The sequence below is a fragment of the Orcinus orca genome, chromosome X, assembly GCF_937001465.1.
Source record: "Orcinus orca chromosome X, mOrcOrc1.1, whole genome shotgun sequence".
NCBI lineage: Eukaryota > Metazoa > Chordata > Mammalia > Artiodactyla > Delphinidae > Orcinus > Orcinus orca.
The window spans coordinates 10,150,915-10,178,780 of NC_064580.1; the positions used below are offsets into that span (position 1 = coordinate 10,150,915).

Genomic DNA, 27,866 nt, shown 5'->3' on the forward strand with positions numbered 1-27,866 from the left:
AGCTCCGCCCCTCCAGCTCCGCCCCCTCCAGCTCCTCTTAGCTCCGCTCCTGCCGGTGTCTGCCAGTCGCGCTTTCCAGCTCTCGCCACAGGGTTCCGTGTTACCGCCGCCCCGCGCCGCTTGGAGCCCCGCGCCTGACCATGCCCAACATCGTGCTCTTCAGCGGCAGCTCACACCAGGACCTGTCTCAGCGCGTGGCCGACCGGCTGGGCCTGGAGCTGGGCAAGGTGGTCACCAAGAAGTTCAGCAACCAGGAGACCAGGTGGGGGCCGGGCCGGGGAGGGCGCTGGGCGCGCGGCTGCGGTGCCGGGCCGGCGCCGGCGCTTACCTGGGACCCCCTCCGCGGCTGCCCGCTCCGCCTTCCGGGGCGGGACGGCCACTACGCGGCCTCCGCGCCACCGCCGCGGCGTCCGGGAGAAGCCGAAGAGGGCGGCCCCAGCCCGGAAGAGCGACCTCCGGGCGGTCACAGGGCACGGGAGGAGGTAGGCGCAGCTGGCGGGAACCGCGGGGCACGCGGGGAGGGACGGCCCGGGGCGAGCGCGTTCCTGCCTGGCCGATCCCAAACCCCGTGCGCGCGAGGGAACGTCCCGCCCACGTCCCCAGCCCTGGCTGCGCGCTGGATTCGCCTGGGGCCGTTGAAAGTGCCTCTTACCCGCCCTGCCCCAGAGATTCCGGTCCGAGGGCTGCGGGGTCGGCTTTTTAAAAGCTCCCAGGTGACAGTCCTGAGCTGCCAGAGTGCAGACTTCTGAGTTCTCCAGAGGCTGTGGTCCTGCAAAGGGTTTAAAGAACCTGAGAACTCCAGGGCCCACGTGCTGGGATCCCCTGTGCTAACTTTTCTGCTTCAGAGATGATGGACTTTTTCTTTTCAGCTTCTTCGTCTTCCTGCGACTCTGCTGTGTCCCGCAGCAAGGCCATGGCTTGAATGTAACTGCTGCCCATGTCTCAGGTCCACAGGAAGCGGTCGCCTCTGTCCAGTGAAGTCAGGCTGGTGGCCCCCTCTGAAGCCGGACCAGCAGCTCCTTTTTTTTCCACTTTCCTGAGTCCACGCAGCTCTTGACTAATTACAAGTTGGTCCCATTTCTCCCCCCACTTAAATATCTTCCACTGTACTCACTTACTGATCTTCTTTTTTTTTTTTAAGTTACCGATCGTTTTGATATCTTTGGCAAAGATTCAGTTCAGGCAACATTTCCAACAAGCGGTGCTGGAACAATTGTTGGCAGCTGCAAAAAGAACCCCAAAAAAGTCCATCCATACTTCCCACCATTTCAAAAATGAACTTGAAATGGATCGCAGGCCTAAATGTAAAACCTAGAACTAGAAATTTCTAGGAGAAAACATCGGAGGAGAATCTTGATGCCCTTGAGGTGGGCAAAGATTGCTTAAATACCGAGGGGTTATTATTATTACATGGAGAGAAGGTGGAGGTTGCTGTTTTCAGCTTGTTAGGATATGGGAAACCCTTATTCCAGGTGGGAAATCACCACTGCATAACCCTGATGATAATATAAGTGAAGAAACATTTGTGAATGAGTATCAGGTGGTGTTACTGCACGAGTCCTTCAGCTAAAGAATTCCACTTGGCAGAGTTTTATCCAGAGGTCTCAGAGGAAGTCCAGGGCTCTGGAGAAGGATAGTGTATTTATGTTTGAATGCCACAATATCTGGCAGTCCTGTTCAAGTTGCAGTAGCTTTCAGAAGAATGGGATGATAGTTTGTCTCCTGGCGGCAGTGTCATATAAGTCAAGGAAAAATTTTTATTTGGTTTTGAGTATTTTATAACTACCACTCGATAATTAGAAATCATGAGGTGTGAGAAACCACTCAGCCTGAAGTCTGGGAATTGCTATATAGTTACATTTTATGTTTTTAATATCTAGACTATAAAAGGTTAACTTCCTGACTTTTCTCTTTCCCATGAACTGTCTAGGCCCAGAGGTTGATTCTTTTATAAGGAGGACTGTATCAGATACTGCACTAGTGATCCGGTTTTTACCGTGGGGTCCTAGAGGTGAGAAGCAGAAGGGCAAAGGAAGAGATAATTGATACAATTCATGTCCAGGGGCCCCTTCCTGAACCTCTCCCTGAACCAAGACGAGAAATCTGGTGTGGCGCCTGGTCCTCAACTCCTCCCATTACCCATTTTAAAAACACTAATTGGACACAGAGCCTCATGATTTTACCTTCTCATCTCTAAATTATTTAAGGTCTGCAGGGAGACATTGGCTCCAGCTTTACAATTGACCACTGAAGGAGCACAGTGATGTCCTAGGACAGCACTGATGATGGTGTCTGAAAGTCTATTGTAACCCATTATGTTGGTCAGTGAACATGCCCAGAGCAGCTAGCTGGATCCTGAGACCCAAAGTTCTGGTTATCTGTTGTGTAACAAGTCACCCCAGAGCTCAACGGCTTGAAACTAATTGTTTATTTGATTCTCAGACCTGCAGTTTGGACAGGGCTCAGCAAGGAAGGCTTGTTTCTATCCTGTGTGGTGGAGGGGCTGGAGGGTCCACTTCTAAGCTGGCTCACTCACATGGCTGGTAAGTTGGCACTAGCTTTGGCCTGAGAGCTTGGTTAGGAACCTCAGCATCTCTCCCCACAGGGCTGCTGGAGCTTCCTTATTAGAGCGTGGAAACTGAGGTCCAAGCACAAGGATTCCAAAACACAGGAAGTGGCAGCTCCCAGTCTATTAAGTCCTGGGCCCCAAAGTCAGTGCATCGTCACTTCTGTCGCACTGTGTTGTCAAGCACGGAGTCCTCCCAGATCCGGGGAAGAGGCCATAGACTGCACTTCTTGATGGGAAAAGTGTTAGTCTGTGGCCCGTCTTTTAATTACCACACCCATTCGTTGGTGGCTCAGATAAACTCATCAGCCTTCTTATTTCAGGGTCAGTAAAGAGCAGTGGACGCTGCCTCCTGGCCACAGTTTTTAAAAGACCTAGAGTAAAGATCAGTCGCAACCATCTTTATGAGTAGAAGCAGGAATAGCTTTGGGGAAAAGTTGCCATGGTGATTGTATGTATTTTCTGTCTTCCCCTGGACTGCTAGTCATATGGGGATTGAGGTTCCTTAGAAAAACTAGGCCAGAGAAGCTGAAATTCGGGGATTAAACAGTCATAACACCAGCAGTTGCTGGCAAACCTTTTCTGTAAGGGGCAGACAACATTTTAGCCTTCGTGGACCCATGGTGGCTCTGCTGCTGTTAGGTCTTACAGTTCTGTAGGTTAGAAGTGCATCATGGGTCAGTGTTGCTTTCTGGAGGCTCTAGGGGAGAATCCATTACCTGCTTTCCCAGCTCTCAGGGGCTGCCTACTTTGCTTGGCTCTTGGCCCGTTCTTCCATCTTCGGGACCAGCCACATAGCACGTCTCTGACCCTACGTCAGTCCTCACATCTCTTTCTCTGACCTCTTTTCTCTCCCTCTTCCATTTTTAAGGACCCTTGTAATCACACTGGGCCAACTACAATAATCAAGGGTAATCTCCCTGTTTTACGGTCACCTGACTAGTAGCCTTAATTCCATCTGCCACCTTGCTTCCCCTTTGCCCTATAAACGAACATATATATTCAAAGGTTCTGGGGATTAGGACATAGACGTCTTTGGGAGGCCATTATTCTGCCCACCCCATTCTCAGCTCACGGGCTATTATTGACCCCTGAGCTTTATGATACTGTGATTTCCAGATTGACTTCACCTCGCAGTTGATGTGATGTTCACGAAGGAATTACACGTAGCTCTTTAGTACTCGGATCGGAGGGAGTATGTAGAATTTGGTCTGTCACATGCTCATCCCGAGGTTGGCATCGTACTCTTTCCATCCATGGCAGAGCACGTGCGAGGTTAAGACCCACTGTTATCAAAACTCATTTTCAGATCCTGTCAACTTGAAAAATGGCATTTTTGTCTTCTAATTATTCTGTTTAAAGTTGAGTAGAAGCTTCTGTTGATTCAGATAGACTGCTATATGGTATTCGAAATGCCATTTGTGTTTACATTTTCTTAAGAAATAATTAGCTCTTTTAATAAAACAATACCATTGGGTATAATGGGTTTCTGATTGCAAGAGACGGGATACAGGTAACTGTGTATGTATGCCAGTGTTGTGCTGACTCGTTCTCTTGTTGAACCCCGAGAATCCTGTACCTGAAATACAGAAGCTTCCTGGTAGGCAATTTTCAAAGACTTTAGCTCCTATTTGCTTTCTCAAGAAGCTACTGGAGGATGCCCATCAGTAAAACAAGGAAGTGCACCAAGAAAGGGTACAGAAAGTGGGAACTCGAGGGCAGGAAAGGGGTGGAAGCAATCCCCAGGAGACAGCTGTGCACAGCTGGAAAGAGAAGGCAGCTCAGGGAGAGCACTCGGGCAGGCCGAGGAATGGAGATCACGCTCGAGGCCTTTGACGTTGACATTGTGGGATTTAGTTTGTTAGCCAAGTGTTGAGGCTGCCATTTGTATGCAGTACTCGGAAAACTTAGTAGTTGAAGAGGTTGGATAATTTCCTCCAGGGTAAACAGACCCCCAAAAGTTGTGCATAGAAGGGCAATACGAACTTGGTTTTCAGTTTACTGAATGACTCAGCTCTGAATGGCACTGACGCAGTTAAAATTGTAGCTCTCAGATTTAGTTGGAAAATGCTGATCGATGTGAGGAAGATGGCAAGATGAGATGGGAAGGCTGCACACGGGTGCGGGCGACGGGTTGGGGAGGAGATAGGGGTCAACACGTGATGCCTAGGATGAAAAATCCAGATGAACGGGCTTCCCTGGTGGCGCAGTGGTTGAGAGTCCTCCTGCCGATGCAGGGGACACGCGTTCGTGCGCCGGTCCGGGAAGATCCCACATGCCGCGGGGCGGCTGGGCCCGTGAGCCATGGCCGCTGAGCCTGCGCGTCCGGAGCCTGTGCTCCGCAACGGGAGAGGCCACAACAGTGAGAGGCCCGCGTACCGCCAAAAAAAAAAAAAATCCAGATGAAGCAATACAAACGTAAGGGAGGGACTTTGAAAATAAATATCTAAAGACCATGTCAAGAGTTGAAATTGGCTGCCTCTGCGCTGTTTATTTGTTTTAAGCCTTACAGAACGGATTGGAGTTTTTTAAGCAATGTGTTATGTGTAACGTTAACGAAAGTGAAAAACTAAAATACAGTATTGAGCCAAAAAGAGTTAATGTAACAGGCCTGAGACAATTTCTGAAGAGCATATGGGATCCCCTCATATATGGAAAAGGTCCCTTTGCAAGGTGGCCCTTGGCTGGCTTCTGGGAGCTTAGCTTTCGTGAGGTTTCCCGCCATTCCCTGTGGGAATAGCTCACTGCTGAACGGTGTAAACCACGTGGTTAACACCGAGTCCCTGGCCCCCCGTAAAACCCCAGGCACTGCGTCTCTAATGAGCTTCCCCGGGAGACAGTGCTTCACGTGTGTTGTCACAGCTCGTTGCCGGGGGAATTCACACGTCCTCTGTGACTCCACGAGGGTAAGGACTCTTGGAAGCTTGTGCCTGGTCTCCCCAGACCTTGCCCGTGTGACTTTTCCCTTTGCTGATTTTGTTCTGTCTCCTCTCAGTGGAAGAAGTCATACCCTCGAGGACCACTGCCTGCCAAGTCCTAGGGAATCACAACCCTGGGGGTGGTCACAGGGATGCTTTCCTATTAATGGGTGGCATGTTCCTTCCCCTAGCGTCGAGATTGGCGAAAGTGTGAGGGGAGAAGATGTGTACATCATCCAGAGTGGCTGCGGAGAAATCAACGACAACCTGATGGAACTCCTCATCATGATCAACGCCTGCAAGATCGCGTCATCCTCCAGGGTGACCGCCGTGATCCCGTGCTTCCCCTACGCCCGCCAAGACAAAAAGGACAAGGTATGGGGGCGGGGCTCCTGTTGGAGGAACCTGCTCTGCCTTAACGGCTACGTTGATTTTCTCACTTTGTACCTCTGAATCCCTGGGAAATGCCTGCTCTCTCCTGTCAGGATGGAGTAAATATGCCTTCTCTGGTTGGCTCTACCAAAGGTTTGTCTTTGGACCAGCCATCACGTTAATATTTGTACATATAGAAACAGAGAAAGTGTATTTTTGCAGGTATGAAAATACCATTGCTATAATATAAAATTATTATACTTTACATGTAATGAAAGTGGATGAAATTATTGTGTACCTTTGTGGTGGTGAATAGAACTAACACACACACACACACACACACACACACACACACACACACACACACACACACACACACACACACACACACACACACACACACACACACACACACACACACACACAGTGAGTATAAAACACTGGGGGAAGTCCTGAGCAGACCACTGGATTGTATCCATGTCGGGATCCCAGTTGTGATATCCTACCTTACTTTTGCAATATGTTACCGTGAGAACCTGAGGCAACGTTGCACCATCTCAGCATTGTTTCTTACAGCTGCATATGAGTCTACAGTTATCTCAAGATACCAAGTTTAATTTATACCGTTATCTCTTTTTAACCTTGCAAGAGGAATGAAGTTAATATTGTTGAATTTTTCTTTTTGTAACACTAGCACTGTAGGAGGCTTTGTGAGTTTCTAGAAAAACTGAAGATACGGCCTCTGCCTTCAAGAAAAATCAGAGAAGTTGGAGTTAGAGGGGAACTTGAAAGGGGAATGTATTACTTTGCTGGGCCTGCGAAAACAAATGACCACAAACTGGGAGGCTTACTTAGAATGCCAGAAATGTACTCTCTTGCAGTCCTGGAGGCCAGATGTCAGAGGTCACGCTGCCAGCCGGCTGCAGTCCCTCTGAAGACTCTGGCGGAGCCTTCTTTGCCTCTTCCTGTTTCTGCTGGCTCCTGGCATTCCTTGGCTTCTGGTAGCATCATGTCCATCTCTGCCTGTCTTCACATGGCTGCCTTCCTGTGTCTCTGTGTGTCCTTTTGTCTTTTATAAAAGGACAGTTACTGGATTTAGGGCCTGCCCTAATCCAGAATGAGCTCATCTGGGTCTTCACCTTAGTTACATCTGCAAAGACCCGATTTCCACATGAAGTCACAGTCTGAGGTTCTGGGTTGACGTGAGTTTTGGGGATACCATTCAGGCCTCTATGGGGAGCAACTCTTCAGCTGTTGTCCGCCTTGTATTTTATGAATAGATGGTCGGTTCCGCGGGAATCCTTTCAGTTCCATATAACATAAATCCATAAAACATATATTTATGGACATTGAAATGTGAATTTCAGATAATTGCCACATGCCGTGAAATGTTGGGGTGTGTGTTGGGGGGGCTGTGTGTGTGTCTGTCACTTTGTGACTTGCCTTTAGCTTGTGAGCAGCCCAGACCTGAGGTCCCACCTGCTCCTGTGAAGCATGTGACGTCCCACTTGTCATTTATGGAGCTGCTTTTATTCTAAACTTGATTTGCAAGTTCTATGTGTGTTTCAATTTATTTCTTTTGTCGCATCAGTGTAGTCTGTTGTCGTAGCTCTTCCTCCCATCTGGGTGTTTCTATGGGCTTGTTCAGCATCTTGGTTCTTGTCTGTGGCATAGAGAAGCTCATATCCGGCTACCATTTCTCTTCCATGTAACAGGGGGTTTAGTAAATTCTGTATTCTGTCATTTGTCATCAGATTTTCCTTTTTTTTCTAGTAGCTTTTGCACTTGGCATGAAGATATTTGATACATTGCTTCTTCTTTGGTAAATTCCTCCTTTTATTATTACTTGGCCCTTTCCCACTGTGTAACGATTTGGAACCCTAACTTGTTTTTTGGGTTTTTTTGTTTGGTTTTTGTTTTTTTCTTTTTTTTTTTTAAAACCCTAACTTTCTTTTTAACTGATACAAATATTGAGACGCCTGCATTTTTTGTTTGCAAGTATTTGATTGGCAGTTACCTCTTGTTCCAATATTGTATTTTCAAACTTTGTTTCTTATGTTTAATCATAATGAAGTCTTTGTCGCATAGAGAAACCAGCATGGTCTGCATGGCTGGTGTCCTGCCCCCCACACAGGGGATGTGACGGCACTCCTGGCCTCTGGCCTCTACTTGCCAGGATTGCCCTCTGTCACCACGCTGATGAAGAGCCCTCCAGAGCTCTTGCAGCCCCAGTGGGCTTAACTGTTCCCTGGAACCGTGTTGTTCAACTGTCTCTTGATCCATGTTCCTATTGTTGGACATTGAAATGGGTTTTCTTTTTTTTTTTTTTTTTTTTTTTTTTTTGCGGTACGCGGGCCTCTCACCGTTGTGGCCTCTCTCGTTGCGGAGCACAGGCTCCAGACACGCAGGCTCAGCGGCCATGGCTCACGGGTCCAGCCGCTCCGCGGCATGTGGGATCTTCCCGGACCGGGGCACGAACCCGTGTCCCCTGCATTGGCAGGCGGACTCTCAACCAGTGCGCCACCAGGGAAGCCCAAGATGGGTTTTCTTTTGGGGGCCATTTTGAGTACCAGTTTCTTTCCTTCCTTTCACTGTTCCTTAGTCGCTTTGCTGTAAGTGTGTTTCTTGGAAACAATATGGTAGCTGCTTTTCGTTTTTACTCCAATCAGACAGTTCCACGACTTTCTGAACTTAACCGCTGATGGAAGAGATAAGATGTGGTCACCGTCAGCAGCACAGAAGCAAGGCCATGATAGCAGTTGAGAGATGGCACCAGTAGCAGCAGAGGGAATCTGGAGTTCAGAAATGGTGCGCCGTATTGTTGGAGAAAGCTCGTAGCAAAAAAGGAATCACAGAGGGCTGTGTTAGTTTCCAATTGCTGCTGTAGTAAATTACTATAAGCTGGGTGGCTTCAAACAACAGAAATGGATTCTCTCATAGTTGTGGAGGCCAGAAGTTGAAAATCAAGGTGCGGCAGGGCCATGCTCCGTCTGGAGGCTCTAGGGAAGGATCCTTCCTGGCCTCTTCCAGCTGCTGGCAGCTGCCACGTTGCCTGGCTTGAGGCCGTATCCCTCTGACCTCCGCTTCCATCTTCACGTGGCTTCTCTTGCCTCTGTCGGATCTCCCTCTTTAAGGATACATACCGTAGCATCCAGGGCCCTCTGGGATAATCTCCCCATCTCAGAATCCTTAGTAAAACCACATCTGCAAAGGGCCTCTTTCGAAATAAAGTAACAGTCACACAGGCTCCAGGGGTTAGGACCTGATATCTTTGGGGCCACCATTCAGCCCACTCCAGGGGGCCTTGATAGGTCACTGATGTGTGAATAAGTGGGTATTTAGGGACAGTTCAAGCTTTGAGATAGTGTCATTATTACATCATTTATCATGTAAGTCAGGCTACTTGAGGGCTTGAAAGGGGATTCTGTGAATAATGATGCCAGGAAACAAGTGTTCACCCAGCTGTCCCAGGTGAGTCTGACTCTTGACCACCCTTTGTAGAGCCTGGCTCTTTGGGACTGACCTCGGAGGCGGCCAGGACATGTCGATTGTTCTGGCACCATCATTTCTGACCTATCTCTAGTCAAGCTGACTCGTGTTGCAGTAAGGAGAGAGACTGTTTCTCTCACCATGCTGCTCGAAAGGGAAATCTTTAATTTTGTCTATCATTTGAGGTGTGCTTTTGGACTTTTTAAATTGCTGCTAATAACTTTTCTAACTACTCATTTCTTTCCCTAGACCAACTGGGCTGGCTTTGTATCAGGAAACTTTTGAAATGAGGGTAACAAAGGATTTAGTAAGCACCTTAGAGAAATGGCCTGAGCCTATATGTAATTCATGTACCAGCCAGGGCTAGTGATGAGGAAACCCAGGGTGATGGGGGAAAACACTTCTCCCCGCTTTTGGCTTCACTTAGGTAGGCTAAAGGCCACGTAGTGTTCGAATGTGATGGGAAGTCGTCGGCCACACTTGTTCTATGGGCTCAGAAAGAAATTCTCCTCCTCAGCCACTGGAGGAGCCCTGGGGAGCCCCACAGACTTGTCCTTTCCTTCCCATAGGACTGTACTGTCTATGGCATCTAAGACACAATGGAATTCTGCGCAGTCGATCTATTTAGAGTTACCTGCAAAGAAGCGCAGAAAAAGCTAGAGCCTTTTAACCAGATTTAAAGCTTGTTTCATTATTTTTAACCTCACTGCTTGTTTTTAAGCAAGGCTGCACATCTGTTAAATTTTATTTTTGCTTTTATTTGTATGTGCAAGAAACCAGGGACAAGTTCTGACAGTGAAGGAAAGGTTTCATGGTGACACGTCAGCACAATGTAATACTAACATGGAAAAAAGATGACAATATAGTATTCATTGTAAAAAGTGTGGTGCAGAGTGGTCTGAGTTTTGGGGTAAGACTTTGGAGCCAAGTGGGCTTGGGTTTGACCTTTAGTGCCATTACTTACTCTTGTTCCGTTGTGTCTTTAGTTTCCTCCTCTGGAAGTTAAGGATGGTATTTGGTACTATTTATAAAGTGCTTGGCACACACGTGGGCAGACTCTTTCCCAAAAGAACTAGGTGTCAGATTGTTGAGGCTTTGTGTCCCACTGGGACTCTGTTGAAATCGCTCCACTTCACCATTTGGTGTGAAAACAGCCATATTTAATATGTAAACGAAGGGGTATGGCCGTGTTCCAATAAAACTTTATTTATGGACATTGAAATATGAATTTCACATACTTTTCAAATGTCACAAAGTACTGCTTTTTTTTTTTTTTTTTTTTTCAAAGTACTGCTTTTGATTGGTCTTCAACCACTTTAAAACCTAAAAACCATTCTTAGCTCACAGGCTGTGAAGAAACAGAGCATGGGCTGTCTTGGCCCATGGGCACCAGTCCCCTGACCTCTGCTATAGTGGGTGGTCAATAATTGCTAGTTTCCTTCCCTGCTAAAAACCGTATGATGTGGGCACAGCTGGAAATAATTACTTTTGAGGGGGTAGAAGACTTGGAGCTTTTTTTCCCCCCCAAATTTTCAAGGTTATGTTCTATTTTCAATGATCAAATAGTTTCTTTTGATTTCTTAACTGGAAAAATTGAGGACAGTTGTGCTGACACAAATTTCTACAATCTCGTCAATTTTTAAAGCCTGCGAAGTTTACACTTTTTAGCGGGGCAGCAGCCGATACATTAAATAAAATCTGGACTCTGGAGAGTCTTTGTCGAGGTTGGTCTGGCTCACAAAATATTTGACCTTTATCCGTTTTTCATTAGGGGAGTCGAACGTTTTATTTTCGGTTGCTGTACCTTGACTACCTTTGTTGAAATGTCTTACAAATTTTTCTCTGTCTTGGCTATAAAGTCAGTTGAAACTTGTGGATCATTTTTCCTGCAAGATGCAGTTGGGGGTTGAGGCAAATTGCGAAAGATGGTCCAAAAACCAAATTTGAAAACAGAGTTTGAAGAAGGAGATCAGAAAGTATGAATTTAAAAATTACCCCTGTGCTTTGGCTCTCAGAAGTAAGAAATGCTCAACGCCATGGAGAGAACGCTATGGAGAGCAGAGGACTCTTCTCGTAGGTTATCAGCTTAGAGAAAGAGCCCCAAATTGATGAGCATTGTGAGTCAGATTCCCAGCTATCGATCTGTTCTTTTTAATTATCTTGGAATTTTGTTAGAGTCAATAATTCTCATAGTTAGTGAGGTGAATGACTAAGCCTCGGAAACTTGTTGTTACAGAGATCCTGTTATTAAATATTTATCGAAGAACTGTCATGTGCAAGATACAGAGCCGGGACTGCAGGTGATGTGGAAATCTCCAAAACCAATTCTTTGCCCTTGAGGGACGCATAGTCTAGTTGTGAATTATGCATCCTACATAAAATATCTTCTGATGTCAATCTTTAAGCAGGCGGCATAAGGTGGTCCCATATGGTGGGGACCAAATGCTGTGTCCCTTTAGAAGGGACAGATCATTTCTCTCTAGATTTCTCGGAGTACCTTAAAGTTTGGAGATTGGAACCAGATCTGGAGGATCAAACACATTGGGTCTGCAGAGATGGGGGTGGAATAAGGGTAAGGTGGGTGTGCAGGTGTAGATGGCAAGGCTTAGAGTGTTCTCTGGAAGAGGGAGAGAGCGGGCCCAGTCCCCACTGCAGGGAGGACCCCTCCTGGAGGCGCAGGGATGGCGGTGGGGCAGACCAGGTCTTAGTAGCTAGAGCCGCGCTGGCGGGAGGGCTTTTTATCCCAAAGGCAACGTGGACCAGAGCAGGGGAGCTAACACGATGAAAACGTGACTTAGTTGAGCAGGTTGAACAATTTTTTAAAAATTAGAAAACTGTTTCCCCATAATCTCACTTTCTAGAAACATCTACTGGTAACATTTGGGCTGTTACCTCTCATTCTTTGTGTGTGAAAAAAGTGTGTGTGTGTGTGTGTGTGTGTGTGTATTATCATCAAGTAATAGGTTTCTTTTTTATAAAAGAATGGTGTTATTAGAGAAAATAAAAATAATCTGTTCACATTGTGATATAATTCCTGTGTGTTTTTACATGAATATACTGTGTGTGTGTGTGTGTGTGTGTGTATTTAACAGAGATCATTTGTTACTATTTTGAATGAAATCTTTTTTGTTTTCAGCTTTGAGATATAATTGACATGTGACATTGTAAGTTTGAATGAAATCTTCTATTAAGCTTACATTTCCTTTTTTGTGGTGTATAGAAATAACACTGTTTACAGCAAAATGCTGAACTCTTTCCCTAGGTCTAATCATGCCTCTATAATCCCTTGGATTGTTTTGACGTGGACAGAGTTACTGTCCGTCATTGATGGTGTGGAACCTAAAGCTATGGAGAAGTTGGGTACCTTCAGAGAGGATACGGTGTCACGCTGCGTGTGTTTCTCTGAATATCAAATTATCCATCACCTTAAGGTGTTCTTTCTTGGATATGGTTTTTGTCGAATTTGTAACAGCCTTCGCTCCCAGCTGTAGTGCAGAAACTTGTCTTTAGGGCTGGCCTTGGCCTTCAGGGCTCTGCAGGATGCGCCCCTGCCTCTCTCCCGGCATGCCCTCACATTCTGTCCTGGACCACTGCCTGTAGCCACGCTAGGATTCGTTCCGTCCCTGGATATGATCTCAGCCTCCATAACGTCACATGGGCTGCTCTTGCTGCCACACTGGTCTCCCGCTTCTGCTGGCCTCGCCTTAAAAAGCACTTTCCTCAGAGGGGCCTCTGACAACCAGTGTCTTTTAACTTGATGTCCTTCATGCTCTTGTCTGTCTGTCTGTCTCTCTCCCGGGACCTATTATTCTGCACAGTTGTCACAATTGGAATTATATAAATTGTGATGTTACATGTATTTATGTTTAATTATTTGCTTCTTTGACATTTGTTTTCTATACCCAGTGTCAGGCACACTGTCTCACAGTAGTAGATGTAAATAATTAATATTTGGTGAATAAAACGGGATGAGTATCTTTTGCTATTATAAGCTATAAATTTCTTTATTAATAATGAAATCATTTAAATTACTAAGTTTAAATTATTGAAGTATTAATTTTGAATCATTAATGTTAATTTTCTTCAAGTGTAATAAAGCATCTGTGATTCCTCTTTCTTCTATAAATCTTAGTGGGAGAAACCTGGAGGTCTCCATCTCTCCCCTGTTATAAAATCCGTGCCTTTATATTTTAGAGTCGTGCTCCGATTTCGGCGAAACTCGTGGCCAATATGCTCTCGGTCGCTGGGGCGGATCACATCATCACCATGGACCTGCATGCCTCTCAGATCCAGGTTCCAGAATTCTCTTTGTTGTCCTTGGTTATGGTGGGGCCTTAGTGCAAGTGGTTAAATCCTAACGCCCTGTTAAGTTAAATAATTTTTGAAGGAGGTAACACTACATGTGTTTTTAAGTTTGTATATGGCAACTGTTGGATTTTCATCTTTTTTACTGAACTTAGAAATATATTTAATGTTGATATCGCCTGTATCCAGCACCACCTTCCCTCTACTCACTTTTGGAGGAGCAGGAATGGCTTCTTGGTAGTAAACTCTATAATTCCATCTCCACTTCTGGAAAATAATTAGAATGGGAGAGTCGTAATGTAGGTTTTTTAAAACTCTTCATAACTTAGTTCCGTAATCTGGTAAACAGGCCAAATTACACTATGCATACTCTGTGATATAGTGAATGTTGACTTATTTGGCTTATAATAAGGTGTTTAAGAAACAGCAAATCTCTCACCCATTGATCTACGAAACCATTCTCCTATTCCTTAGGATAGAGCTGATCGTAAAATAACAGACCATGTCCCCGTATTGAACTGAAATCTGCTTCTGGAACATATCTGTCTTTTGATTTAATTCTGTTTGAATTAAGAAAAGGGCGTCTGCACAGACATAGAAAAACGGTTACCAAAGGGTAAAGGTGGGGGGGAGATAAATTAGGAGCTTGGGATGAACAGATACACACTACTATATATAAATTAGGTAAACAACAAGGTCCTACTATATAGCACAGGGAACTATATTCAGTATCTTGTATAATGGATAAGGATCTGAAAAAGAATACATGCATATATATATATATATATATATATAAAAAAATAGCTGAATCACTTTGCTGGACACCTGAAAGTAACACAACCTTGTCAGTCAACTATACTTCAATTTAAAAAAAAAAAGAAAAAAAGGGGAGTCAGTTGAAAAGGCTTCTTTTGAATAAAAAATTCAAGTTTTATCTCATGAAAGAGATCTTTTTAAAAACCCTGCAATAACGTGACACCCGCTTCTCCCCTTAGGGGTTCTTTGATATCCCCGTGGATAACTTGTACGCGGAGCCCGCGGTCCTGCAGTGGATTCGGGAGAACATCACCGAGTGGAGAAACTGCATCATTGTTTCACCTGACGCCGGGGGCGCCAAAAGGTACTGCACAGGCCCAGGCGGCATGAGGCAGATTTAGATTTGTGTGTTTGCCGACTGCTTTTTCCTTTCCGTATGTGTTAGATAAGGAAGCATGTCTTCAATTACTGAACAGTTTATTTTGCAAATAAGCAAGTAAGTAGCCAACAGGCTTCACCTCCAGAGCAGAGAGCTGTCATCTTTAACATTTCATCATTCATGAAAGAAAAAAAAAATACACACAGACGTTTGGTTTCAGCAAAGAATGTTTTGAGGTTTTTTTTGGTTTTTTTTTTTGGCAGTACGCGGGCCTCTCACTGCTGTGGCCTCTCCCGTTGCGGAGCACAGGCTCCGGACGCGCAGGCTCAGCGGCCATGGCTCACGGGCCCAGCCGCTCCGCGGCATGTGGGCTCTTCCCGGACCGGGGCACGAACCCGTGTCCCCTGCATCAGCAGGCGGACTCTCAACCACTGCGCCACCAGGGAAGCCCCGTTTTGAGTTTTTTAAGTTTTCATTTCTGATTATAAAAGCAATGAGCCTAATTGGAAAATAAGGCTTTTACTTAACAACACGATTGACCAAGCTAGTTCTTCTTACTACAAACATTTAGAAATGGAAGCCAAGATAGAACAATTTTAAAATGCGTGTCCGCAGAGCAGCCGGAAAGAAAGGGAGATGTCTGTGGCCCAGAAATAAAGAAGGCTGACAGCCGTGCTCGGGGTGGCCTGGGGTATGGGTGTCAGATCCAGGAAGAGGCGGGTGGCTTGGGAGAGGCTATAATGCCCTCATGGGGGCCTCCAGACAGAAGGGAGATGGCAGGGAGACCCCTCCCTGCAGCCTGGGGAGGAAAGCCAGTCTTTCCCGATGCTGGGAAAATTGACCCCAGGCCACAGAGCCACGGCCGAGGGAGAATTCCACAAGCCCAGCTGTTCAGTAAGCACTCCCCGCTGAAGACCACCTCATTGTGCCTGACTATCCCAGTTAGGAAGCCGAGGGGGCGCAGCCCACCGAGAGCCAGCGCCTGCAGATAACAGGGCGGCGGGCAGCCAGCCCCGTGGGCTCAACAGGACAGTTACTGGGCTGTAAAAGGAGGATGCTGGACGGAAATTGACATGGCACTAAAAGCATCAGAGCGCAGGTGCACTGAATGGCATAAATAATCGTACTGAGAAGCAAATCCAGAGGGCTTTACAGAGACTCAAGGAATTAAAGAGCAATCAGTACAGACAGTTGAGGATCGGGGTGAAGATGAGGGAACGCTGATGCAGAGTGCTTTACTGTGCTCCGAGACTCAGTGAGTCAGAGTCACCTTGTAGAACTGTGCAGCTGCTCTCTGGCGGGGAGAAGAGCGGAATGAAGTTTTAATGCCCGGGCAGGGGCCTCCGTCAGGGAGGGAGAGGTGAAAGAGAGCTCCGTCCACCAGTCCTGTGAGAAAGCAAGGAAGCTCGTAAGTCTGTGCACGCTAGTAAACCTGCCACGAGAGAGTGGTGACCATCAAGCTTGGGGACAACTTTAAAATGCAAATGCCCATCCCTCATCCCTTCCACGGCCAAGCTAAGGACCTAGAATCGAACTTAAAAGCTCCCCTTCGGGTGCAAGCAACCCAGAGTGTTGTCTGCTTAAGGCAACAGGGGAATGAGAGCAACGTTTTGGAGTAATTTCTCTTGGAGATGCTTGCAGTTACTTAGAAACTTACTGAAGTCACACAGTGGCATCTGCAGGCGAATGCACTGGCCTGCTCGAAGGTTAGAGGTGAGCAAGTGGGTTGAGAGGGAGCATAAGGCGTAACTTGTTTTTAGTAACAGCTTTATTGAGATGTAATTCACATACCTCCAATTCACCCATTCAAAGTGCGCAGGTCAGTGGGTTTTGTGTATTCAGAGTTAGGCATCTGTCACCACTGTCTAATTCCAGAACATTTGCAGTCACTCCCCACTCCCTCTCCCTCCAGCCTGTGGCCACCACTAATCTCCATTGTGTCTAGGGAATTGTCTCCCTGGGCGGTTCATATGGATGGATCATAAAATAAGTGGCTTTCATGTCAGGCATATTTCTTTTTTTGACCAGAACAACTTAGTTTGATAGCTAACAGGCCAAAAGAATAATAGATTCCACAAACTTCTGTGGCCTTGTGTTTTTCCATCCCAACCCTTTTTTTTTTTTTTTTTTTTTTGGTGGTACGCAGGCCTCTCACTGTTGTGGCCTCTCCCGTTGTGGAGCACAGGCTCTGGACGCTCAGGCTCTGTGGCATGTGGGATCCTCCCAGACCGGGGCACGAACCCGTGTCCCCTGCATCGGCAGGCGGACTCTCAACCACTGCACCACCAGGGAAGCCCCCAACCCTATTTTTTATGTATAGGGTGATGTCTCCCATTTCCTTCTTGAGGGACCTCTATTCTTCCCAAAGTCAGAATTATGCTTTTCAAACATATACCCCCCCTTTTTATTTCACACAGATGATGTTACGCTGCACATACTTCTTTGCTGTTTTTTTTTTCAAAGCGTGTTCCGCCAGCTGTGCAGTAGGTCTGCTTTCTTGGTTTTCGCAGCTGGGTGATAGGCCCTTGGGTGCGGATGTAGTGATTCCTTTAACCAGTCTCACGTTCCTCTTTAGTAGGTGCTGTTGTTTATGTTCTTAGGCACATTCCTGCAGCACGACACTCACTTTCACATTTCATATACTTGTACAAGTAGGATGCGTTCTTAGAACTGCTGTTGCCAAGTCCAGGGGCATGAGCTATTTAGGTTTTGATGGACAGGGTCAAAATTTGGTCTTTGAAAGAAGATAGGCTTCGCTGGTGGCGCAGTGGTTGGGAGTCCGCCTGCCAATGCAGGGGACATGGGTTCGAGCCCTGGTCCGGGAGGATCCCACATGCTGTGGAGCAACTGGGCCCGTGTGCCACAACTGCTGAAGCCCGTGCACCTAGAGCCTGTGCTCTGCAGTAGGAGAGGCCACTGCAATGAGAAGCCTGCGCACCGCGGCGGGGAGTGGCCCCCACTTGCTGCAGCTAGAGAAGGCCCGCGTGCAGCAGTGAAGACCCAGTGCAGCCAAAAATTAAATAAATGAATAAATTAATTAATTTAAAAAATATATGAACTCAAAATTCACATATAAAAAAAAAGAAAGAAGACCATTGGGATTAGCAGATAAAACTACTATATATAAAATAGATAAATAACAAGGATCTGCTGTATAGCAGAGGAAACTATATTCAGTGTCTTGTAATAAACCATAATGGAAAAAAGTCTGAAAAAGAGTATATAAATATATATATATGTATAACTGAATCACTTTGCTGTACACCAGAAGCTAACACAACATTGTAAATCAAGTATACTTCAATTTAAAAAAAAGAAGATAGGGCTTCCCTGGTGGCGCAGTGGTTGAGAGTCCACCTGCCGATGCAGAGGACATGGGTTCGTGCCCCGGTCCGGGAAGATCTCACATGTCGCGGAGCCGCTAGGCCTGTGAGCCGTGGCCGCTGAGCCTGCGCATCCGGAGCCTGTGCTCCGCAATGGGAGACGCCACAACAGTGAGAGGCCCGCGTACCAAAAAAAAAAAAAAAAAGAAGAAGAAGATAGACCAGTTGACATTCCCAAGTATGGATGCCAGTGACTTTGTACACAGGCTTGCTTACACAGCAGATGATCGGACTTCTTTTACTTTACAGATCGGCTGAGTGATACATGGCATCTCCTCCTGTAAATTGCAGTTGCGTGCATAAGGTTGAGCGCTCCTTCTAGCACGTTCATATTTTGTTCATACCTTTTGCATGTTCTGTCAGCTGGAGGCCTCTTCCTCTGGCTTGTTAGGAGTTCTGTGCAGACAGGAAATGACATCTTTTCTTCTCGTGTGTAGCAAGTAAGTCCCCAAGTTTTTCACTTCTTCCCTTTTTGTGTTTTTCTTCTCTGCAAGACGTTTAAAACATGCTTATGTCCTCACATTTATCTCTGTTTCACATTATGGCTTCTGGGTTTAGGAAGGATCACCCTTAACATTTTTCTTCTCCCGTGATTTCATATGTTTTAAGGGTTGCTTTTTTCCTTTTTAGTGTTTTGATTTTTCTTCCATCTGAAATTTGTTTTGGAATAAAGAGTGAATTAAGAATCCAACTCCCCCTGTCCCCAGCTATCTGAATTGTCCCCAGAACTATTCAGTAATCAATTTTTCTCACATTGATTTGAAATACCATCTTTTATTATATACCAGGCTCCCCCATCTACTTACCAACTCCTGCTCAAAAAATGCAGAGTCAGCTAGCCAGAGGAAATGGCCAGTAGCAAGATGCTGTTTTTGTTCAGATCCCCTTCAGAGTAGTTCCGCTCCGATCACCCCTGCTCCCCCTCTGCCGGGAGAGGCAGGCTTTTTAGGGGCATGCATTTCCGGTTTTTTGTCACCTCCATTCCTCACCAGTTTTTGCTACACATTCTTGTCATCCTCATATCCTGGAGTAAGCTGTTCCCCAACCGACAAAATAGCCTCGCAGGTAACGCATGATACGTACAGTTGACATTATCTGTGGCTTCTTTGTTTGATGCAAGAAGTCGTATTTCACCAAGAAAAATAGATATCTATCTGACAAATTGGAACTTGTTGTCATAGAAAAAACTTTGAGGCTTGATTTGTTCCAGGTACAAGTTAGTATCCCCACAAAACTTAATATCGCCACAAGAGGTCACTTGTGGGTAGAAAAAAATAAACCTTAGGAAACACACCACTGTTGAGATAGTCAGTATTAACGTAAAACTGGTCTGGGAAGTTGGTGAAACTAAATAATTCAGATTTGACTTTTTTCTCTTTTCTTTTAAAGAGAATGTAATAGTGTATCCAGAAGAAATGGAAATCAAACTGTGTATTATTTTTGTCCTAGCTTTTTCCACCCAAGATTTCTATATGATACACTGTCTCAGCATCGTATGTTAGGAATAGGTATTAAGTCTCAGTTATACACCAGGAAAAGAAGAGTTGGAACCTGTGGAGAAATAAGAATGTTCTCGCAACCCAGGGGGCTTTTTGCAGGGATATTTTCCTTTATTCTCTGCTTCTGATGTTACCATTGGGTACCTGCAGTGGCTGGAGCTCCCCCACTCATGTTCCACGCCTGTCCCCAACCCCCCAAAACCTGAGCTTCTTTCCCACGCAGGCCTCCGCGCCCCTGCTGGTGTGTTTGTGCACAGGCTTAGGAGAGCGGATCACATGGCAGAACGCAGGTTATGCTTGGACTTGAGTTGCTTCAAACTTCAGCCCCAGTGGTGGCGCTTCCCCACCGCACTGAGATCTTCCTGGTCCTTACAAATAAACAGAATTTTAATGTATACGCACGTACATAAGGTGTTCAAGAGTCTTTCTTGGGAAAACCTGTCTTGCGTTCTGAGAAACTAGCTTTCCTTAATGGGAGTTTAAATGGCTTATCTTTTATGAAATTGGCATATAGATAGTAGTATATGTTTTAGGGCGATTATGGGGCAAAATCTTGGTCAGCATTCAAACTCTATTTAGTTATATATATGCCACAATTTAAAAAAATACTTGTTGAATGTTCTCAGAAACAAGCAGGTGTAACCTGTGGTACACAGTCCCCTTCATGCTGCGCTCTTGGCCCCAGAGAGTGGGTTCCTCTCAGCGCCTTGGCCACACTCGGCTTGATCAGAGCACGCATGGGGCGCCACTCATGGTTACCAGCTGAGGAGGACGCAGTGAATGGGACCACGACTTAAAAAGCGTCCAGAGGTTGCATCCTCCAGTCGCTGCATACTAAATTAGGGTGTGTGAGTGTGTATGTTTTGGTCCCTCGATAAAAAGTTTTTCAGCTGAATTGCATCAGGAGTGACCCTCATTTCAAAAAGTGAAACGGGAAAATCTTCATGTCACCTTATGTCTATGGTGTTATTTTGCACTGTTTCATCATTGAAGTCTATTCTTCACAGGAAAAATCTGGAATGTTCCAGGCTCACTAGCAAGCCTGGCCTGCCACCTTCTCCTCCTTTTGCCAGTTCAGGCCTTTCAGAGCTGATGACTTTTGAGCATTTGCCCTAGTTGTGCAGAGGCCTGCACTGTGATTACCGTGTCCGGAGGCCTCGTGTCCCGTGAAGCCCGTTGTCCTAAGCGTACAGATTACATGGCTGCGCTCACCCGGACTTTGTCCCCACTGGCTGCTCCCTACGCTGAGCAGTTAGTATTTTCTAAATAACTTGCTTTTAGTTGTGCCCCTGACTTTAAAAGGTACCCACAAGGGCTTCCCTGGTGGCACAGTGGTTGAGAGTCCGCCTGCCGATACAGGGGACACGGGTTCGTGCCCCGGTCCGGGAAGATCCCACATGCCGCGGAGCAGCTGGGCCCGTGAGCCATGGCCGATGGGCCTGCGCGTCCGGAGCCTGTGCTCCGCAACGGGAGAGGCCACAGCAGTGAGAGGCCACGTACCGCAAAAAAATAAATAAATAAATAAAGGTACCCATGAACACTAACCTGTTGAGTGTCAGCTGCTTAGCCAGGAGTTTTAGCCCATGGTCAAGGCGCCCTGACTTTCTTCCCCAGCTGCCACAAATGCAAGGCCACATCCTAGCATGTTTCTCCCCTTGCGTCGCTTAATACATATCCCAGACCAGGCCTGGCTTTGCAAGGGAGGCCTGATTCTTGCATTATCTGGAGTATGGCTGGTCACGACAGTCCTAAAATACAGCTGTGAAGAACACAAGTTTTTTTGTATTGACAGTGTTTGATGTATCTGTCTGTGTCTTTTTTTTTTTGTAATGAATCTAGAGTTTTTTAATATAATTTTGGGAATACGTTTTCAGAATTAGTCTAATTTTTTTCCCTATCTATATTTTTTAACTTTTAATTTTATATTGGAGTATAGTTGGTTAACAGTGTTGTGTTAGTTTCAGGTATACAGCGAAGTGATTCAGTTATACATATACGTGTATCTATTCTTTTTTCAAATTCTTCTCCCATCTAGGTTGTTACAGCATATTGAACAGAGTTCCCTGTGCTATACAGTAGGTCCTTGTTGGTTATCTGTTTTAAATATAGCAGTGTGTACATGTCACTCCCAAACTCCCAATCTATCCTCCCTGCCACCTTCCCCCTGCTAACCATAAGCTTGTTCTCTAAGTCCGTGTCTGTCTGTGTCTTTGAGCAGGGTCACGTCAATCGCAGACAGGTTGAATGTGGAATTTGCCTTGATTCACAAGGAGAGGAAGAAGGCAAATGAAGTGGACCGGATGGTGCTGGTGGGCGATGTGAAGGACCGCGTGGCCATCCTTGTGGATGACATGGCCGACACATGTGGCACCATCTGCCATGCTGCGGACAAGTATGCGTGTGGTTTGGGACCCCTGAGGAGAGTGTCAGGGCGTCTCATTAAGAAAGGAAGAATGTCAGCTGTTAAAAAACTCGGCTCACTTTTCCTAATTATTACTGATAGCTTAGTAGTAGTTTTTCAGACCAAAGTCAATTCTAGGCCTATTTTTTTTTCTCGGTAGGGAAAAAACTGTGGTCCTTTATGGCCTGGTTTTCATTTTCAAGGTTGAACTTTCAGTGTATTTTTAAAGAAGTTCAGGGAAGGTGCTTCTCCTGAAACTGAGCACAGGAGGAAAAAGACAGTCTTTCGGCCTCTTCAGGCCCTCGCTTCCTTGGCTTGCCTTCACTCCAGCCTTCTCAGCGTTGGCTTCCAGGGACTTAGAGCTGGGCTGTTCCGCGTGGGAGCCACCACCCAGCCATGCACGGCTGCAGAACGCGTGGACTGTGGCCCGTCTGACTTGAGATGTGCTGGGAGGGTAGAATGCACAGCCGGTTTCAGAGACAGAACGAAACAAAGAGTGTATAATACCTCAGTTTTGTGTATTGATTGTATGGCAACATGGTGACATTTTGGCTTTACTCTTTTAAACCTGGGCAGTTTTGTTCCCTGGGAGACATTTGACAATATCTGGAGACATTTTTGGTTGTGACAACTGAGGGGACGGGTGTTGCTGTTGGGTAGAGGCCACGGATGTGCTGCACAGCAAAGAATTATCCGGGCCCAACGTCAAGGCTGATAATCCCTGATTTAAGGGAATGTAAAGTGTTTGGCCAGCACATACCTTAAAAGATCCTGTTTTAGACTGATAAATGTGAGTGAAATTGGTTCCCTGTTTTCCTTTATGGAACACACTATTGCTTTTAAATTCACACTGAGGGGAGAATGCTTCAAGAATATTTGTGTGCACTTAGTTTTTTTCTCTTTTATTTTATAGGCTACTCTCGGCCGGAGCCACCAAAGTTTATGCTATCCTTACCCATGGGATCTTCTCTGGGCCAGCTATTTCCAGAATAAATAATGCCGCCTTTGAGGCTGTTGTTGTGACAAACACTATTCCCCAAGAGGACAAAATGAAACACTGCTCCAAGATTCAGGTACTGGCTACACTGCAGGCAGAGCCAAGCAGGGAGGCAACTCGCATCTTGTGTGTGTGACCACTTGCTAAGCAGATGTCAGTAGAGGTTGTAGCTTCCCGTAATGGGAAGGTATGATACATGTTAGATGTCTGGGAAAGGCTGGGGCCAGCAGAGGTCAAAGTTATAAATAGTAAGTGAATAAAGCCAAAGTAAAGAACATTAAGAAACAGGCTGTGGTAAAGCTAAACAGAGTTACCACATGACCCCCCTGGTCCACCTCTAGGGTTATTCCTCCAAATCTGAAAATGGCTGTTCAAACGAAACCTTATGCACGAACATTCACAGCAGGCCTTATTCACGGTAGCCAAAAGGTGGAAATGACCAAATGTCCACCGACAGTTGAATGGTTAACCCAAGTGTGGCCTCTTCATACGATGAAATATTCCTCAGCCTTAAAAAGGAAGGAGATTTTGATACTTGCAACAACATGGATGAACCTTGAAAGCGGTATGCTAAGTGAAAGAAACCAGTCACAAAAGGACAAATATTGTGTGATACGTAAACTAGATTCCACTTAGCTGAGGGCTCTAGAGTAGTCAGATTCATAGAAAGGGGAAGTAGAGTGGTGGTTACCAGGAGCGGGGTGTTTAATGGTGCAGGGTTTCCGTTTGGGACGATGAAAAAGTTTGGGAAATGGTTACACACCACTGGGAATGTAGTTAATGCCAGTAAGTTCTATACTTAAAAATGGTTAAAATGGCATCTTTTGTGGTACATGTATTTTGCCACAGGTTTTTTAAATGGGGAGGAAAACAGAGAAGCAGCTTGGCTGTGCCAGGGGTCTCTTAGCTTTACTCCTTCTATCCCTCCTGACTTGGGAGGCCCCCAGAGAGTTGGCAGTGATCACTTTACACCAGCTGGCCTGAAATAAGTTGAAGGGGTTTGAGTCCTCGTTTTGCCTCTGTGTCTTGGTGAACCTTGGCAAGTCCTTTCATTGCTGGACGCCTCCATGCCCATCATTAGAGCATGAAGATGGATCAGTGATCTGCTTCTTGATTTCTCATCCATCGGAGAGCAACACAGTTCATTCGGCACCAGGAGGTTCATTAGAAAATGGTCAGAATAGCTATGCCTTAGATTTTCATGTCTGATTCTCAGTAGTTGAGAGTCAGCAAATTAAGGCCCCCGGGCCCAATCCAGCCCGCCATCTCTTTTTGTAAATAAAGTTTTACTGAAACACAGCCATGCCCATTCATTTATGTATTGTCTATGGCTGTTCTCATGCTGACCCCGGAGTTAGATGATTACAGCTGTGCTGTCAGACGTTACAGTTTCTGTGTTTTCAGAAACCAAGAGAGAGAAAAACCTTCCACATGATGATTGAGTAAAATTAATTTTAAAACAACAAACACTGAAAGTAAAGGATGTCTCTGGTTAACAGCGGCCCTGAAAAGCCTTTGAAGTATCTGCACTGAAAAATCTCACTTCCAGGATCCCGTACAGGATTGTAATTTGAAGACAGACCCAAAACTGTCAGTCCTCTCAGAAGAAATGGCTGTGGGGAGGTTCGATAGTAGCACATCTTACGTGCTGGAGAAAGCGTTTCTAGGCTTTCTGGCTTCTAAGTTTCCAATTAAACATCACTGAGATGTCCCACTTTCTTCTCCTCTTTTCTGTCTTTTCATTGGTGTTTAGGTTATTGACATTTCGATGATCCTGGCCGAGGCGATTCGAAGGACCCACAACGGTGAATCTGTGTCTTACCTGTTCAGCCACGTCCCACTGTAAATCCAGGATGTGAGGTGTGGAAGCAAGCCTGCTCTGGCTTCTGACTTGCGTGCATTTGTCTGATTATTAGCTTTAGGACTAAGTAGTTATATTAATGCAAAAGCATCAGATCTTTGTATACTCCGAGGGCCACTGGTTTTCCCCCTCTTAAAGCTCCCGACCATTTATTTTCAGTTTGGTGGGGAGGGCAGTGGTTATTTGATCTTTAAGTGAACAGTCTTAAATGAGAAATGTTTCTGTTATCGTGATTTGTTCTGATAGGTGACCTTTTTTTCCTTTGTTCTGTCAGTGCTTTGAGGCCACAACTTTCAAGTTTATAATTCCATTGTGGAAGTTCACAGTTTATGTATTTCAGGGTTACCAAAGGTCAGCTCAGATTAAAGCCTCTGTGTAAATATAAAATGATAATGCCTGTGGACATTTGGGTGAAACCCTGTAGAGAATTAGCCTTTTGCTTCTAAGTCAACCTTAGAGAATTTTTAATACCCTGAATTTTGAGTATTTGTTTTAGTGATCAGGTTTCCAAGAAACCATTTTGGTTATTATGCTTAATTTGGACCAAATTTTATGTAGCTGAAGATGGCCACTGACACGTTTAATTCTGGTAAACATTAGACATATCAGAGGCAATGTAGTTCAGTATTTTTTTATTGCCACTTCTAAAAATCGTAACTGTCACTTATCTGAAATACCTTGTTCTAAAATTCCAAAATTATGTTCAGCAATAGAGCTGACAGAGAAACTGTTTTGAGGTAGTCTGCAAGTACACTGTCACATTCATGCTGTGTCCATCCCAGATGCACCTCATGTCCTGCCATCTTGTTTTTTTTAATGTCCTGTTTTTAGCTCTAGCTTTTACTTTGCTTTTTTTCCAAGAGTTTCATGTTGTGGATTTCCGTCACAACAAAGACTTCTTCGCTAAGTCCCCTCACATTTACTAGTCTGATCTCTGTTTTGCTTTTAACATGAGAAAAAGATGAATTATTTGTGGGTGCCTCCAAATACATATTTAAATATTATTTCCTTAGTGTTGATCTCATGGTCTTTTGCCTTTTGTACTCACAAGTATCAAGCCTTCTAGGCAACAGATTATTGTAACTAAAGCAGTTACCTGAAAAGTGTGGGTGAGAAAGGCCTAGAAAAAAAAGGACAAATAAGGAAACATTAGTTGCTCCATGAAGTTAATGTTCAAATGGTGGCCCAGGAGTGATGGTGGAGGGGAGATAGCTTTATCCACAGGTGGCTTTTGACGGCTGCTGAGTGAGGCGCGCCCATCTCCGGTGGCAGGCGGCAAGCATCAACTCTGAATTTTCCTAAGTGCGCGTTGGTGGACAACCAACTGAGCGCTTCCGCCCCCAAAGAAGAAAATGTGCCTGCACAGACAAAGCCCAGGAATAATAAATAACAATCTCCTTCTGCTGAATCTCAAAACTTGGAGAGAAGAAAGTCTCTGATCTAAATTCTGTGGGTGGAAAAATGAAATCTGTTTAAGTTGTTAACAAACCTGAATAACAGTCTTTAAGGTTTCAGACTTCAGTACAGCAGAGGGTGAATCAAAGTTTAAAAGTATCATCTTAGTCATCGCAGAGACTAGCATTTTGCTGTACCTTAAGAGGGCTTTTGAGAAAAAATCCTAGTGTAGCCTGGTTAAGGTCAGCTATTCAATATGATGGACGTTATCTAGACAAGAGTTGATTTGAGATATGTGAAGAGCCTATTTAGATGTATGTAATTTTTATTTTGGACAAATGAGTGATATCTGTATTTCTTGAAATTTCTATGCATAGAGAAATGAAAATGTAGTTATGAACGCACGCAGGTAGACAGCTTCGCATCCCAGTGTGGACATGATGACAATGACTAAAACCAGTTGATTTAAAGGTAGTCATTTCATCTAAGATTTAAGAGTCTAACACATAGAGCTACTTTTAAAATAATGATCTTCAGATAAAGAGATAAAAATCGGTATTGTCATTCTCTGAATTAAGAACTGATTGTTTCTATGGTTATTTATCTCCACTTTTGTATTTTAAAGTACTTCTGGTACATCTGTCAACTAAATAGACTAGAGGTAGCCCTGCACGGCGGCGATGTAGCCCTTAACTATTTGATGGTCCAGTTCGAAAAAGATGATGAAGACAGCCTTGAGAGCAGCGTAATCCCAGAACTTGTGCGTCCCTTGCTGCTTATGCGGAAACATTTCAGTGAAACCACCAAATATATTGCTCCTGTCTGACTCTGCTGCATGGCAGTTGACTTGGCGTACATCTAACCAAAAAGGGGAGCCAGAGAAATATGAATATACCAAAGTTGCTCAGTTTCCAAGTTAAGTTACATTAACCAACTTAAAGAGGTTCGTAGTATAACTTTCCTTTGGTAGATATGATGTCAAATAGATTGAGGAACTATGTCATTTGCAGTGCTTGTATTGGTTTAGAATATAGGATTCGAAGATCTTCCAACACTGTACTAAAAACATTTCAATAAAATCATGCTCCTTCTTTCTTTCATACTTTGTATCGTCATTGTGGAGTAATATGTTTTGATGGAGTGATGTGTTCTGATGGGTACCTTGTTTGCCGCATCATGGCTGTAGCCCAGCATATAAAGTTACAGAAAAGCCAGAAGTTCACTGAAGTCAGCTCTTCTCCGTTTTGCAGGTGTTTCCGAAGAACTGATGAGCATTCTCCTTGCCCCAAAGCATAATATCTGGGCCACGTAAGAATGCTAGATGTTTCCTATAAAATTGAAGATTGCACTGTGTGTTTATACATCAGAGTAGTCGTGTTCAATACCCATAGGTTAGAATGGACCAAACTTAAATGTAGGCCCCATAGAAGTTTTTCACATGCTTTGATTTCAGAAGCACCAGGAACTGTCACCTATTCTGTGATGCTTTAAGTTACTCTCGTGGAGACGAAGTAAAAAAAATTCTTTTTGGCCACACCCTGCGTG

General features: G+C 45.1%; 1 protein-coding gene across 5 annotated transcripts; it reads left to right on the forward strand.

Annotated features, from left to right (window-relative positions):
• Nucleotides 1-27,421, forward strand: PRPS2 (phosphoribosyl pyrophosphate synthetase 2). Of its 5 annotated transcripts, XM_033415087.2 has the most exons (9): nt 876-1,367; nt 1,931-2,011; nt 2,443-2,543; nt 5,676-5,859; nt 13,540-13,638; nt 14,646-14,770; nt 21,886-22,059; nt 22,982-23,141; nt 24,819-27,421. In XM_033415087.2, the coding sequence occupies exons 4-9, from the start codon at nt 5,755-5,757 to the stop codon at nt 24,909-24,911; spliced, it is 756 nt and encodes a 251-aa protein (XP_033270978.1). In that variant the 5' UTR covers nt 876-1,367; nt 1,931-2,011; nt 2,443-2,543; nt 5,676-5,754; the 3' UTR covers nt 24,912-27,421. The 5 variants fall into 5 exon arrangements, with proteins under 5 accessions (XP_004284961.1, XP_049561216.1, XP_049561217.1 ...); XM_049705259.1 differs by adding an exon at nt 134-262 and having other exon boundaries at nt 870-2,543; XM_049705260.1 differs by having other exon boundaries at nt 870-1,367; nt 1,931-2,543.
• The last annotated feature ends 445 nt before the right edge of the window (nt 27,422-27,866 follow it).